Consider the following 14781-nt stretch of genomic DNA (forward strand, 5'->3'; position numbering starts at 1 on the left):
AAAAAGAATAAAGAGCTCTCAGAATGGTAATTATACAGGACTATGTAAAATAAATTAGATGAACTCTTTTTTTTTTTTTTTTTTTGCGGAACTGGGGATGCAACTCAGGCCCTTGTGCTTGCCAGACAAGTACAAATGAACCCATTTAAAAGGTCATTGATGATTTCTACAAAACAGTATCAATCTTACATTGGGTTATATACATTTTGTGTGTGTGTGTGTGTGTGTGTGTGTGTAAGACAAGGAAATAATATAAAGTCAATGGAAAATGGAAATATACTTTTTAAAGTTTCTAATACTGAAAGAAAATGTCATACCATGTCTTTTAAGTAGATTGTAAGCCAAAGATACAGTATAGATTTTAAAACAAAAATTAAAAAGGATTTTTTTTTTTTGCTCCGAATGCCTTCAGGGCAGGTTTGGCTGGCTTGAGTTGTGGGGATCGAACTACAGCAACCTGAGCCTGACTGCTTTGTTGAAGCAGCCACTTAAAGAACTGAGCTAAGGGGCAGGCCCCCAAAACAAAAATTAAGATTAAACAATATTCAGAAAATTAAATATGAATTAAAAATTAAATATTTCAAAACAGTTCAACTAAGAAAAAGTTTTCATGATAGTAAAGAATTACTAAAAATAAGACATGAGATAAATACTGGAAGGGCAAATATATGAGCAGCATTTCTAACAGTCTGGAGACAAGATATTGCACAAAGTTCTAGTATGTCATAGACATGGACAGTGTCCATGATGCTTACTGGTGGCCAGGTGTCACTTGTAGGACTGAGCTACTGCTATCTCCTTGATATCCACCCTGTAACCTGGGTAGAATCATGACCCATAGGGTGCAGAAGTCCATTTGTAGGGTATGCTGATGAAAATATTTTGCTGCTGTATACAAAATAATAACTGAAAGATTACTTTTGTATGTCTCTTATTCTGTGTTTGCCCTATTTGGTGGGTTCTTTCCATTCTCATTCATAGAGTTGTGGCCATTTTGATCCATCTCTAGAATATCTTTTAGTAGTCTGTGTAGGATTGACTTTGTCATCATGAAATTCTTTAGTTCTTTGTCATGGAAGTATTTCACTTCTCCATTATACTTGAAAGAGAGTTTTGCAGGATATATCAGTCTGGGTTGGAATTTGTTTTCTTGCAAGACTTGAAGTACTTTGCTCCATGCTCTTGCCTTGATGGTTTGTGAAGAGAAATCTGCCATTATTCTGATGGGTTTTCCTTTAAATGTAATCTGTTTCTTTAGCGGCTTTTAATATACTGTTTCTGTGCTGAATTTCTGGGACCTTGATTATTACGTGTCTGGGTGTGTTTTTAATTGGATTGATGTTATTTGGAGTTCTATATGCTTTGGTTACCTGAATGTCAGATTGTTTCCCCATATTTAGGAAGTTTTCTGCTATTCTGTCCATATTCTTTTTATATCATTCATATTGGCTTCTTTCTTATTGGTGTCTATTAATCTTACATTGTTCATCTTTGCATCATCTTGCAGATATTGAAGTAGTTTTACTGCATCCTAGTTGTTTTCAAGTCTTTGCTTACCTTTTCACTAGCTGCAATGGTATCTTTAAGGTCTGAAAGTCTATTTTCACTTTCACACAAATGGTTTTGCTAGCTTGTGATTAAGGTTTTAATTTCTTGTATACCACTTTGAATCTGCTTCATACATTCTATTTCTTTCCTATATTGCTCATTCAAGGATTCCATCATTTTTCTATTCTCTATTTTTTAAATCAGTGTCTTCTTTAGAAGCACTTAGTACGTCTTTCATTATAGTTATTTCTTTTTTTACTTCAGAAATTATTTATTTATTTATTTTGCGGTACCGGGGGTTGAACTTAGGACCCTGCACTTGCCAGGCAAGTGCTCATTCTACTGAGCTATCTCCTTAGGCTCCAGATATTATTTCTGATCTCACTTCCTTTAGACCTTTCTGTAGTTGTTTTTCTCTCTCTCTCTCTCTCTCTCTCTCTCTCTCTCTCTCTCTCTCTCTCTCTCTCTCTTTTTTACAGGAACTGGGGATCGAACTCAGGCCCTTGTGCTTGCCAGGGAAGCACTTATTCTACTAAGCCATCTCCCCAGCCCCTGTATTTGTAAGCCATTTTTTTTTTAATTTTATTTTTTTTATTTATTTATTTTTTTCCAGAACGGGGGATTGAACTCAGGCCCTTGCACTTGCCAGGGAAGCGCTTATTCCACTGAGCCATCTCCCCGGCCCCAGCCCCTGTATTTGTTTCTTTACTTCCAATGTTATTTCAGAGATTTTTGGTGTGTCATTTCCAATTTCTTCTATGCTAGTGTCTCCTGCATTTGCTCTGGGTGGGCTCAGTGCCTGAGAATGCATTTTGCTCCTTCTTTTTTCATTTTGTATAGCACTGTCTTCTGACCTTTGGTGTAGAGCTTTGGTAGAGTTATTACCTAAGCCCCAGGTCCGGATCTACCAAGTTCAAACTCATCCAGGTGAGTATGGCATGGGTCTGTCTGCTGTGCTCCACTTCTTCCTGCTGCAGCCCTTGGAGGTAAAGCCTCTGTGACACTGACAAGATGTTCTGCTTCTGGATCAGCTGGGTGGGTCTTGTCTCTAACCTCTCTGCAGGGAGTTCTGCTGCAGGGTTCCACACCGGGCCTGTCTGATAGAGGAAGTTCTACTCACATGAAGGCCTGGGTGGAGGGAGGATCTGGAGGCGATCTCAGGCAGTCTCACTTACATACCAGGCCTGGGCTCTGGGTCAAATGAGGACTCAGCAGGTCCCATGCTATAGGCTGGTGATGACCTAAGAGCTTACTTTGGTAGTTCTCTATGTTTTTTTTTTAAATTAATTAATTAATTTGTGTGTGTGTGTGTGTGTGTGTGTGTGTGTGTGTGTGTGTGTGTGTGTGTGTGTGTGGCCAGCTCAGCCCACCAGGGGGCGGGGCTGGCTGGCATGTGGTGCTGGGGGATTGAACCGTGGTCCCTGTGCTTTGCTAAGCTTGTTCTAAGTAGGTGCTTTAGACCACTGAGCCATCTCACCAGCCCTTTTTTTTTTTTTAAATCCAGCTTTTCTAATTGTTCTCAGTGAGATGGTCTATTTTAAGCTAATTAACTAGAGCAAGTAGTAGAACTAATTTATCATATTATTCCTATTTTATCTGTGGATTTTTTTTTGCACATAATAATCATATTGCCATTTAAATTTGATTCTTACCAATATTAATTTTTGTTGTTCTCATGGCCGAGATACTGTTAACAGAGCAAAGTTTTGGTATTTTATTAGTTTTTGTTGGTTTTAGTGATAGGGGAGGGTTGAAGTTGCTCCAAATTCAATTATCTTTGACTGAAAGGATTCTTGTCCTATTAGTCCACTTCTATTTCTTTCATTCCTAATTGTCAAAGGGTTTTTTTTTTTTTTGTTCACTATGTGCTGTTCCTAGCAGCTGTGTTCCAAAGGCAGTACCTTTACATCATCCCTGTCCCCTTTTAAGTTGTGCTCACTCTGAAGCCTGCCCCTTCCCCGCAGTGTGTGCTCTGATCTACTTGGACACATTTAGACTACCATGCTGTGTAAACACCAGCACGCTAGCATCCCTCTTCTGTCTTCCTAATGGTGTATTTCCATCCACACCACTTGTGGTGGGATGGGGCTTGGTGGTCATGTAACAGTATATGCTAAGATTGGGTGATTTTTCTAATTTGGAGAGTTCAAAATTTTCTTCAAATTACACTGAGTGTAATTTCAGTATAGATTTGCCTTTTCTGTCTTGTTTTGCATTATTTTGAAATAGTGGGACAGAAGTAATTAGGTTGCCATAAATGTTTTCTGCTATTTGGAACTTCATTCTTGAAAAATTTAATAGAATTCAAGTTTTGAAATTAATGTTTTACCCAGTACTTTTAGTATAGTTTTAAAATGACGGGTAGGTATTTATGGGGTGCAGTGTGGCATTTAATATAGGGAGACAATGATAATGATCACATCAAAGCAACCACTGTATTTATCACTTGACACAGTTGTTATTCCCTACTGTTTTGTTTTTGTGGTGCTGGGGATCGAACCCAGGGCCTTGTGCATGCAAGGCAAGAACTCTACCACTGAGCCATGTCTTCAGCCCTGTTGGTGAACTTTTAATTTTAGTGTACTTTGGTTTCCATTGTTGGGAAGTCTAATCTTAGTTTGCTAACCTTTGAAGTTTATTTTCTCCCCATCTGCTCTATTTTCCTTTTCAGTTTGTCCTTGGTGCTCTGCAGTTTCACTGATGTCTGATTGGTGTGATGTGCATGGATGTTCATTTTTTCTTGCTTGAATTGACTTTCTTTAATCAATAGACTGATATCATATAATCAATTCAGATAAATTAGTAATATAAGTTTCCTAGGTTCCATTCTTTCTGCTCTTCCCTCTAGATCTATCAAATATACACTGAACAAACATGTTTAACTAATTCAGCAGATGTGGGGGCACACATCTATACTTGCTGACACTCTGGAAGGCTGAGGCAGGAGGACTGCAAATTTGAGTCCCATCTGGGCAACTTAGTGAGAATATGTCTCAAAATAAATAGATAAAAAGGAAGACACTAGCTCAGTGTGAAGATATTACATGCATTCTCCATTATCACACACACAATTATCTTAAATTCACCTTTTTTACCTTAATGCATATTTTCTATCTTTTGATCTCTGTGATGCATAAGAATTTTTATCCATCTTCTAATTCACTATTGGTTTGTGCTCTATCTGGCACTATAACTATGTGATTTTAGTTTCTGTACTTTCATTTCCAGAAGTTCCTGTCTTTACTTTTCTGTGATACTCTGTGGCTTATCTTTTTTTTTTTTTTTTGGTAAGGGTTTACAGGGTGTTTAGGGTCTCACTATTAGATCAGACTCATAGTGATCCGCCTGTTTACAGCCTCCCAAGAGCAGGGATTACAGGCGCGCACCACCACGCCCAGTCTCAATTGCCATCCAGTGTGCCCGGGGGAGCGGGGCCAGCACAGCAGGCCCACGGATCAAACCCCCAGCCCCTGCACCTGCTTGCAGGCACTTCAATCTGCTGAGCTTATTGGTTGGCCCATTATCTTATTTCTTTGACAATAGTAAGTATGTCTGTTTTACAACATTTGATAATGTCAACATCTGAAACTTGGATAGAACTTTATTGCTCATTTTAAATTGTGATGAAAAGTTGTGGTCTCCACCTCTAGGATGAAACTAGAGATCAGAGTTTCACTCACTCACTCATAAGCAGCACAACATAGCTTGGCTCCAGACCAACCAAGCTTTGCTCAGCTGGTTAGGTTCTATACATCCTATTTTCTATGCCCAGTCCCTTTTCAAAAGTGTTCAAATCCTGCTAGGTAGAAAACCACAAAATCCTTCCTGTTTGTTCTCCTGACACTCAAGTCCTTCACGTTAAAAATCCAGAAACTAACTGTATTTTCTTTGCAACTTTGTAAATCTAAAACTATTTTAAAATCACTTTCGAAAAATCTTGCAGTCCACTGATTTAGTCATTATCATAATGTTTTCTCTACATCTATTCTCTGCCTCTCTTTAGGATCAATGTTTTTAGAATCTCACTTTTTTCAGACACTGCATCAAAGGACTATTTGGTATTGAAAAACTCTGCTGGGCACCATGTGGTATGCAGTAAAACTAACAATAATTATAAATATTAACTTAAAAATATTTTAAATTAGTAGTGATTCAAATCTAGCAATTTAAACTTTCCCCAGATCCCTAGTACTTTCACTCAATTTGATAATCATGAAACATCCATATTACAATTGCTGGTTAATGTGCAGTTCCCAAATTTAATCTTAAATTTTTCCACCTGATTTTTCATCCACAGCTTTTTCCTCTCCCTGCTTCATATTTCTTCCAATTAAATCAATATACACTATCTTTGCTTAAGCTGTCTGTTTTAATATATGTTGACTTTCAATTACCATACCTCTAACCTAATCAAGTAATTCACCCCTTTGTCTTTGGTTTCTTCCAGGCTGAGCTCCAAAGTACAATACTTTTCTACTCCATGTAGACCAAACTATATCATAAGCTCATCTTGTCTACATTTGTTTACAAAGTACAGTAAGAGAACAGAATTCCATCTGACCTTAGCCCAAAGTGCCAAAAAGGATGTTTGCTTTTTACATTCTACTGATCAATGTAGTGGGTGGAAACTACAATATTAGCCATTGGGCTGTCACTAATTTCACTGCTGTTTAAGTGTGAGTCGTGATTTATCTGAGGTCTCCAATAAATAGTAATAGAATTAGTTGGCATTCCAGTTGTAAGTCAGAATGAAAGATGACTACATGATGGTACTTATTCATAATTAAGAACAGTGACCATCATATTTATTTTGCTGACAATAATCAACTTCTAGAAACCTGAAAAAATTAGTTAGGCTACTGTTTAAAAAACAAATCAAATGGCTTCTTCATTAAGGTATTGGAAAAGTCCAGAAAACATTTCAAACATTGAGAGAAAAATGTTCAGACGTTCTGTGGGAGGAGAAGTCTTCACTAAAGCATAAATACAATCTAATTTCATTTTAAAACCAAATATGAAGTATTTGGCACAATTACAACTTTACTGTTACTTAGGCAGTGAAAGAAATTTTCCAACAAGTATTTGAGTCTAACTCTTCTAAATTAAAAAGACCACCTACAAAAAAGATCTTCACTCATATATTTGATAAAATAACTTTCAAAGTGATCAGAGAACAGCAAATGAAGGAAAATGTGTTACTACAGGCATTCAGTTCTAAGTCAAGGGCCAGGGAGATGGCTCAGTGGAATAAGCGCTTCCCTAGCAAGCGCAAGGGCCTGAGTTCAATCTCCGGTTCCACAAAAACAAAACAAAACAAAACAAAACAAAACCTAAGTCAATAATATTAGCCTTTTGGGAACAAAACTTTTTTTCATTCCCACTATAATCCTATCAGCATTATTAACTGAGAAATTGAGACTCAGGGAATGTTATGAAACTCATACAAGGGCCAGCCAAATAGCTCAGATTTAAGCACCTGCAAGCAGGCGCAGGGGCTGGGGGTTGGATCCCCAGGCCTGCCCTGCTGACCCTGCCCTGGGGGCGCACTGCAATCCCAGCTCTTGAGAGGTTGTAAACAGGTGGATTACTACGAGTCTGATTTAGTAGTGAGACCTTGAACGCCCTGTAGACCCCCCCCCCCCAAAAAAAAGGAACTCATATAACATAAGATTAACTAGGAAGCAAATGGAAGATCTACAAATCAACTGTAGGTGAGTTCATCAAGCTCAAACCTTTCTGCTCTAGTTCCTTACAACAGAGACTTTGTTTTGGAGAGGAAGCACACACTAATGAAGTGCAACTTATTTCCATTTCTGTTTTTCTAGTTTGTACTATCAGTTCTTTGTCATCAGATCCCATGTTTCTTATATAATTTTCTTTCTCAGTCCCTGGCAGATTAGTAGTACCAATAAATGTAAAAATCTTGTTAGGATAGTGAATTCATCATCACTCTGCCTAAAAGTACCAGGATGCACTTCAGAATTCACCTGGAAAAAGGATTTTAACAAATTTTAAATGGTTATATGGACTTTTCAACTTTTAACCTAAACCTAGGGCACAGGTTGATGAATGGGGATATGGTTAAACATTAGTTGCTACTATTTGTGGTATCATTGTGGAATGACTATGTCATTCTAAATGAACTACAAACTGAAAAGAAAACTGTGGTTACTATATATGATGTGACTACTTCAGAAACAAATTTTCTTTGGAGTCAATTCATAAAAACAAATATTTTATAGGTGATACCTGGTATTCTGATCCTGGTATTATTTTTCCTCTGGGATGGGTAGAAAAACTACGTAACTTTCAAACTGAAACTATAATTTTCTTGCCTATTGCTTTGGGTAAAAGATTATGAGACAAAACACAAAGACAAACGTCATAAAATAACTTTTATACAGGATTAGTAGATCTGTTTACATATAAAAAACAGAAAGGACCTCATTACAGTTAGGTTTCACATAAATTACACAGATTGACTTTTTAAAACTATTCAACTTCATTTAAAGTCCCTTTTAAATTTTTTATTTTGAAGGCACAGTGCATGAAATAAACCAAAGGCTGAAGCACTTAAAATGAATGGTACTGAGCATGTCATATAAATAGCTATAGATAAGGTCTCGAGCCAGGGGGCATCATTCTGAGAAAATGGAGAGGTTAAAAGAGCATAAAAAAATACCATATGTCATATCTCCAGAAAATGTGCAGCACGGCCAGCACAGAATGTAGCTAGTGTACTCATGTTATGCCATTTATAAAAATCATAATCATACATATTTACATGATTTTCATCCAGTTGTCTAAAAATGGTAACCTACTTTCTAATTTTATGTTGTTTGTCAAATCAAAATCAACCAGGCTAATATTCTGAAAATAAATTGGCATCATTAATTACTGCCAAAAAATAGAACTGGGTGTTGGGGGAGATTTCCTCATGAGCTAGAAACCTAAGTTTAGCTGATTAATCAAGGACTCTAAACCCTCCCCCAGTAGTGCTTTAATTAAAACAAATCAGAAACCCAAAGAGTTATCAGAAAGTTACTAGGTAGAAAAATCACTGAACACTAACTAGAGTGGAAATTTTAGTAGTGACAATAAAGCAAAACGTGGGGGAAATGCTACTGTTAAAACTGTTCCACTACAGAACCGTAACATAGAGCACTATCATAGTTTACAGCCAAGAAGCTTTTAATATAGCAGGGTAAAACCTGGCACAAACGCATTTCTGGCAACAAGAAGATAAAAATTAATGCTGAGAATGTCAACAGAGGAGCTGGTCATGGTTACTGAGTAATCTGGTGTTAGAAATACAATAAACTCAGACATTAGCACTACCTTTTATTTTCAACTCATAATTAGTTTTAAGTTTAATATTCACTAATTCAGCAAGATTCATTCAGATCAAAGTTACCAAAGATTAACCATCCAATCACACTGAACCCAAAATACAATGTTTCCTTTCTGAAAGATGACAAAGCTCCAAAGTAAATTCCCTTCAATCAGAATTACAGGCATACCTGAACTGGATGGAAACTCACTTGCTAACCACATATTTTCACCAAATTTACATTAGAACTGTAGTCTGTCTTTCTGAAATTGCATGGGCTCATCTTACCAAACTACATGATCAGTACAAGTACAATTACATAGACAGACACTTTGAACATTATCTACTCCATCATTTTGCTTTTATTAAGGAGCCAGGAGGGGAGAAAGGCTTACAAACTGATCACCAGGACAAAACTATGCCTTGTGAGAAAAGAAAGGCACAACTCAGATTTGGGCACATTAATACTGTGATACTTACTTGCCTCCATGACTCCAAGGAGATGGAAAGTCTCTAGGAGAAATACTGAAGAAATGTATCCCCCATCCCATATTGCTTCAGTGCCTTCAGTTGTTAATGTGGTCTAATCATTTTAGATCCACAAATAAAAGACTGAGCAGGGCTTAGAACACAATAGTCACGGATCCTGTACATTCATGTTCACAGGTAACACAGGCTGAAAAGGCCTTGTTTTCTAGCTAAATGTATCATTTAGAAGTTTATTATTGACTTAAGACATAACAGAATTTGATTTTCCTTTTAGGATAAATTACTAAAAGAATTATCTGTATGTCCATCTCTTTAAAAATTTTATATATACTTAAAAGGCATGGCCTCCAGCCACTGAGATGTTTATTACAATATTAAAGATATATTTAGTTCAAGAGAGAAATAAATGTGAAGGTATCCTCTAGTGAAGACCAATGCCAATAAAGCAAAGGCTTTCCCATCAAATTCATTTTATTTCTAGTTGCAGTGTCCAAGCAGGGCCAACTACCAGCAGGCCCGTTGTTGGCCGACTTTGCATTCTAAATAATAATGCTGAAAAAAAAAGTAATGCACCACATTTTTAAGGAAAGTGTAGTGTTATTAGAAGAAATTAAATAATAGTTCATTAAATATTACCATCCCATAAACTTTGTTCTATGGATACAATGGGATAAAAGGAGGCAGAATTTAGAGTTGCTACTGTAATACCAGGATTAATACCAGCATGGCTTAACCTTGAGCCACCCAAACTTATCACAGATGTTTATTAACAAATGTCATGACCTCATTATTCCTGCTAAACAAAAAGCTCTATTTTATAGAGCCACTTTGGATGTATCACTCACAAAACCTGGTTAAAAGACCTAGGTGAGTGGAATAAATCCACATAAAGGCTTTGGAATAACTACTAGATTAATGAATATAATTTGAAAAGATGAGAGCTAGTTTTTTGATCCCCTGATTTAGTACAAGTTCAGCAGCAGCAATTTGGCCATTAGAACATTCAAAGGTATTAAACGATTAGATCATTGGTAAGACTCATACTTATAAAAAGCATCATTTCCACTGAACAGCATAAGATGGACACAATCAAATGCAACTATCTGAGGTCTTACATGACTGGCAGTGAAGATGATACTTTCCCACCACAGTGTTACATCACACAGTAGTCCATAATTTACACTTTTTTTTTTTCAAATGGAGGGAGCCTTATTTTAAAGCTTTCAATTGGACGTTTAACAAAATTGGTTGGTCCAAAAAAAACAAGACTTTTAAGTAAGACATTAGGACAAAGAACCCAATCATTTGCAGAGGCCAATGTAAAGAAGACTAGGCAAGATATTTCAATACTAGCATGCTATTACAGGGCAAAAGAAATGGCTGGAGCACAAAGTATAGATATTTTGTATCTATACTAAATGTAGGTTAAGAATGTACAAGGAGATCTCTTCCATACTTCCAGGTATTTTCAGTAGAATTCAGATCTCGTGGATGGCCGAGTCATCTGAAAACCCTAAGTGTACAACATAGAAAAAGGTTCATATTTAGGAAATATTAAAGAATTAGGCATTCCTAGAATAACCTAGTGCTTCACAGATAAAAGCAGCAGCACCTGTGGATTTTTTCCAAGTTAAAAGATAGGCAACATGAATTTCAGCTTTGCTAGATCTCCCTCTCAGTTCCGTTCAAGTGGACACTTAGATCTTTCACAATAAAGGCAACAAGTTCTCCCTTAAAATGAGAATATTTATAATTTTGCTAAGTCTTTCAAGAGAGGTAGTGAAATCCTGCTACAGCACAGCCCACCAGTTATCATCTAGCCTGGAAACAGTGCGGAAGCCCATTTATTAATTTCCTAATGCTATATAAGTTTAAAAATCATTCAACCTCCATTAAACCTGAATAAGAGAAACTCCAGCTATTTAATAACTAGAGAAGAGTACTCCTCAGTAGGTTGAGAAGAACCTTGAGTTTTTAAAGCTTTTATGTCAGAATATGACTGCTGTCCCGCTTAATGTTTCTGGATTCTTTTGGCCTTTAAAGTAAAGAAAAAAATCTAAAGCCACTAACTAGTAAACACCTGATGTGCAAATTACAATCTCTGCCAGTTGGCTTTTTGCTGGGATTACATAAGCTCCAACATAAGCTCCAAGTAGCTCACTGTAAAGGAAAAAAGAAAAACAAAGTGGCTGTTCCATCTCTGCTACATAAATACAAATCAGACTTTTTAAAAAAGGTAAGAGTACTTTCAGGAAGGGAAGTTCAAAACTGCCAGCAAAATTCACAGAAAATACAGATTTAACAAAGATATCCCCAAAAAGCTCTGAAAAAAAAAAACAGTCGTCTCTTCTTATTGGAGTGCCTCCCAAGAGGAGCTGTAATTTTGCTTGGTACTTAGCTGGGAGATAGGCAAAGTATATTTTTCAACGTTTGCTAGAATATAATGTTTCCTCTTCAGTGTCTGTTTCATCCTGGAACTCATGGCTTAGGAGGGACTTCTTAGAGCCAGTTGACATGAGGCGTATTTCATCTTCATATTCATCGTGATGTTGCCTGAGGCGATGGAAACCATCCTTGTGTCTGTTAGACTTGATTGAACAGATGCACCAAATAATACAAGCTGTTAGGATTAATGCTGACATGGTGGCACCTGTAAGACAAAAACTGTTACGTAGCGATGTGTTCCTTAAGGATGTGAATAAGTAACTACTAACAATGGCACTTTTAACAACATGCTCATTTATTTTTATTGTACATACATAAGAACCTTTATTGTATTTATTGTATATAAGATCAACCTTTTATTATTATTATTTTTTTATGAGCAGAATATATTTATTGAGAGAAAGAAAGCTCCTGTCCAAGACAGGGACAGGAGGGGGGCCCGAGCGGGTAGTTCCCCAACCTTTTATTATTATAGAAAGAGGACATGTATACAGTGTGCCAAATTTTAAAGATAAAATGACCAACCAAAAATCTACATCTTTATATTCTATTACCCTGAAATATTTTTTAATTACCTTAGTGCATATTTTCCCAGATCTTTATGTATGGTTACATACAAGTCTTTCTTTTACTAAAATGAAATTACAGTCTGTTTTTCAGTAAACTGCTAATGTTTCCTTTATTTTAAATTATCAAGAGTCTTAGTAAGGGCTGGCCATATAGTTCAGTGGATTAAAGCACCTGCTGGGGGTTCGATTCTCTGGCTGGCCTGGGCTGAGACAGCTATTGAGACTAGGCGTGATTGTGTGCACCTGTAATCCTAGCTCTCAGGAGGCTGTAAACAGGCAGCTCACTATGAGTCTGATCTAGTAGTGAGACCCTGAACACCCTGTAGACCCTTCCCTAAAATTAAAAACAAAAAAGGCTTAGTTATAAAAATACATAAATATAAATATCTACATAAATAAATAAAATTCACAATAGTTAATGGGTGGCAGAGGCAGATTTAAACCATAGATGATCCTTAGTTCCTGTGTTTTTGACTTACTTACTTTTTTTCTTTTTAAAAATGTATTTAGTACAGGGACTTCAGGGCCTCACTACACAGATCAAGACGCATAGTGATCCTCCTGTTTTCAGCTTCCCAAGTGCTGGGATTACAGGCCTGCACCACCACGCCCAGTCTCAAGTCACCATCTCAGTGTGCACTGGGGGCGGGGCCGGCATGGCACTCAGGGATCAAATCCTAGTCCCAGTGTCTGCCTAAGCAGGCATTTTAATCCACTGAACTATCTGGCTGGCTCTCCTAGTTCCTGTGTTTTTAACTGTTAAATTATTCTCATTTTATCTGGTTTAAGCTAAGAAGTCTTTAAACATTCCACAAGAGGACCTGTGCTTGCACCATGTTTCCAATGTACCACTTTGTCTCCACTAGAGACCTCTTGCCTGCAATATATTATTTTCTTCCTGACCTTTCAGTAATTCAAACAATGGTACAAATTAACCTTGGAAAAAAAATTTCCTCTCTTCTGTATCTTTCCTAAATTCTAGGAAATTGTGACCTTAATATAAAACAAATTACTCACTCACTCAACAGTTCCTCATTAAGACCCACTACCTGCTAATCATGATTTTGTTCTGGGAAATAGATAAACTTCCTGCTGTCCAAGATTATGTTTTAGTGGGGCAGATTGAAAGTGGACAAGGAAATGAACAAATACATACTATTATGTCAGGGAATTGCATAAGTGTTATGAAAAAAAAATGTGGTAGAAATGACACAGGGCACTGTGTCATTGAGAGTGATCGGGGAAGGCCTCCGTGGAGGTAATGTTTGGGTACAGAGCTGATAAAGTAAGGGGAAAGCCAGGAGAACATATGGAAGGATATAGCCATAAAAAAAACATGTTTAGATAAGAAGACATTAGAAAAAGTATTACCTGTGGATGATTACAGACATGATCCACTCTTAGAGTGAAATAACTGGTTCTAGCTTCAGCTATTAGAAAATAAAATTTGTTTACCTGATATAGTTACCACAAGCTCCCTTGGCAAACCAAATATCCGGTTATCTGTGTCAAAGACTATTACAACAGGACTGGCTGCATCGTGATGTACAAAGACCTGAAAGAGTAAAGTACAAGAATTATTAAAAGGTTTACTTAATGTATACTGTATTACTAGTATGTTTCTAGGGCCTTCATAGCAAACCAAAGAGATGATTCATTGTCATCTAAGGTACACAAAATGCTATAAAACTTTCTTTTTGTTGCTAAAGAGGCAATGAAAAGATAATGAAACACCATAATCAATAAATGGCCATACTATTTATTTATCCTTTCGGTGCTTCCTAACAAGAGTTCCAAAGTAAAATAAATTGTTCTTAACAATAAGCATTTAACTAGGTGTAGTGGTGCATATTTGTAATCCCAGCTACTCAGGAGGCCGAGGCAGGAAAACCACAAATTCAGGGCCAACCTGGGCAATGAGTGAGACTCGAAATTTTAAAACAGGGCTGGGGGCTCAATGTGGAGTTGTCTATCTATACAAGGCCCTGGGTCTTTTTGTCTATCTCCAGTACTACAAAACAAACAAAACCAAACCATAGTTGTACATATTACTACTCAAATTTAAATTTCTTTTTTTTTTTCAATTTAAATTTCTTACCTGTGAATGTTGTTGCTGGTACCCCTCAGCGATGGCATTAATGTTATGGACACCTGGGGCTAACAGCACATGGAAATAACCTCCCTCTTTTGTGTGTACTTTTATTCCTTCATTGAGTACAATGACTGCTTTAGAAACTGGTTTTCCAGTCTTATCTTTAACAAATCCATGAACTCCTTTGTGAACCTGAAATAAAAAAATGTTTAAAATATAAATTTATGGGGAGATGGCTCAGTGGAGTAAGCACTTCCCAGGCAAGTGCAAGGGCCTGAGTTCAATCCCCAGTTCTGGGGGAAAAAAAA

General features: G+C 36.9%; 1 protein-coding gene across 1 annotated transcript in view; it reads right to left on the reverse strand.

Moving 5' to 3' along the window:
• Positions 1-7930: 7930 nt before the first annotated feature.
• Cpd (carboxypeptidase D) overlaps positions 7931-14781 on the reverse strand; it is a 77272-nt gene continuing 70421 nt past the window's right edge. The window contains exons 19-21 of the mRNA XM_004635484.2: positions 14480-14665; positions 13837-13936; positions 7931-12017 (exon numbers count right to left, since the gene is read on the reverse strand). Of these exons, the coding sequence (XP_004635541.1) occupies positions 11791-12017; positions 13837-13936; positions 14480-14665 (513 nt within the window). The 3' untranslated portion in view covers positions 7931-11790. The remainder of the gene's footprint in view (positions 12018-13836; positions 13937-14479; positions 14666-14781) is intronic.

This window comes from Octodon degus, unplaced genomic scaffold (assembly GCF_000260255.1).
Source record: "Octodon degus isolate 3935 unplaced genomic scaffold, OctDeg1.0 scaffold00072, whole genome shotgun sequence".
Classification (NCBI taxonomy): domain Eukaryota; kingdom Metazoa; phylum Chordata; class Mammalia; order Rodentia; family Octodontidae; genus Octodon; species Octodon degus.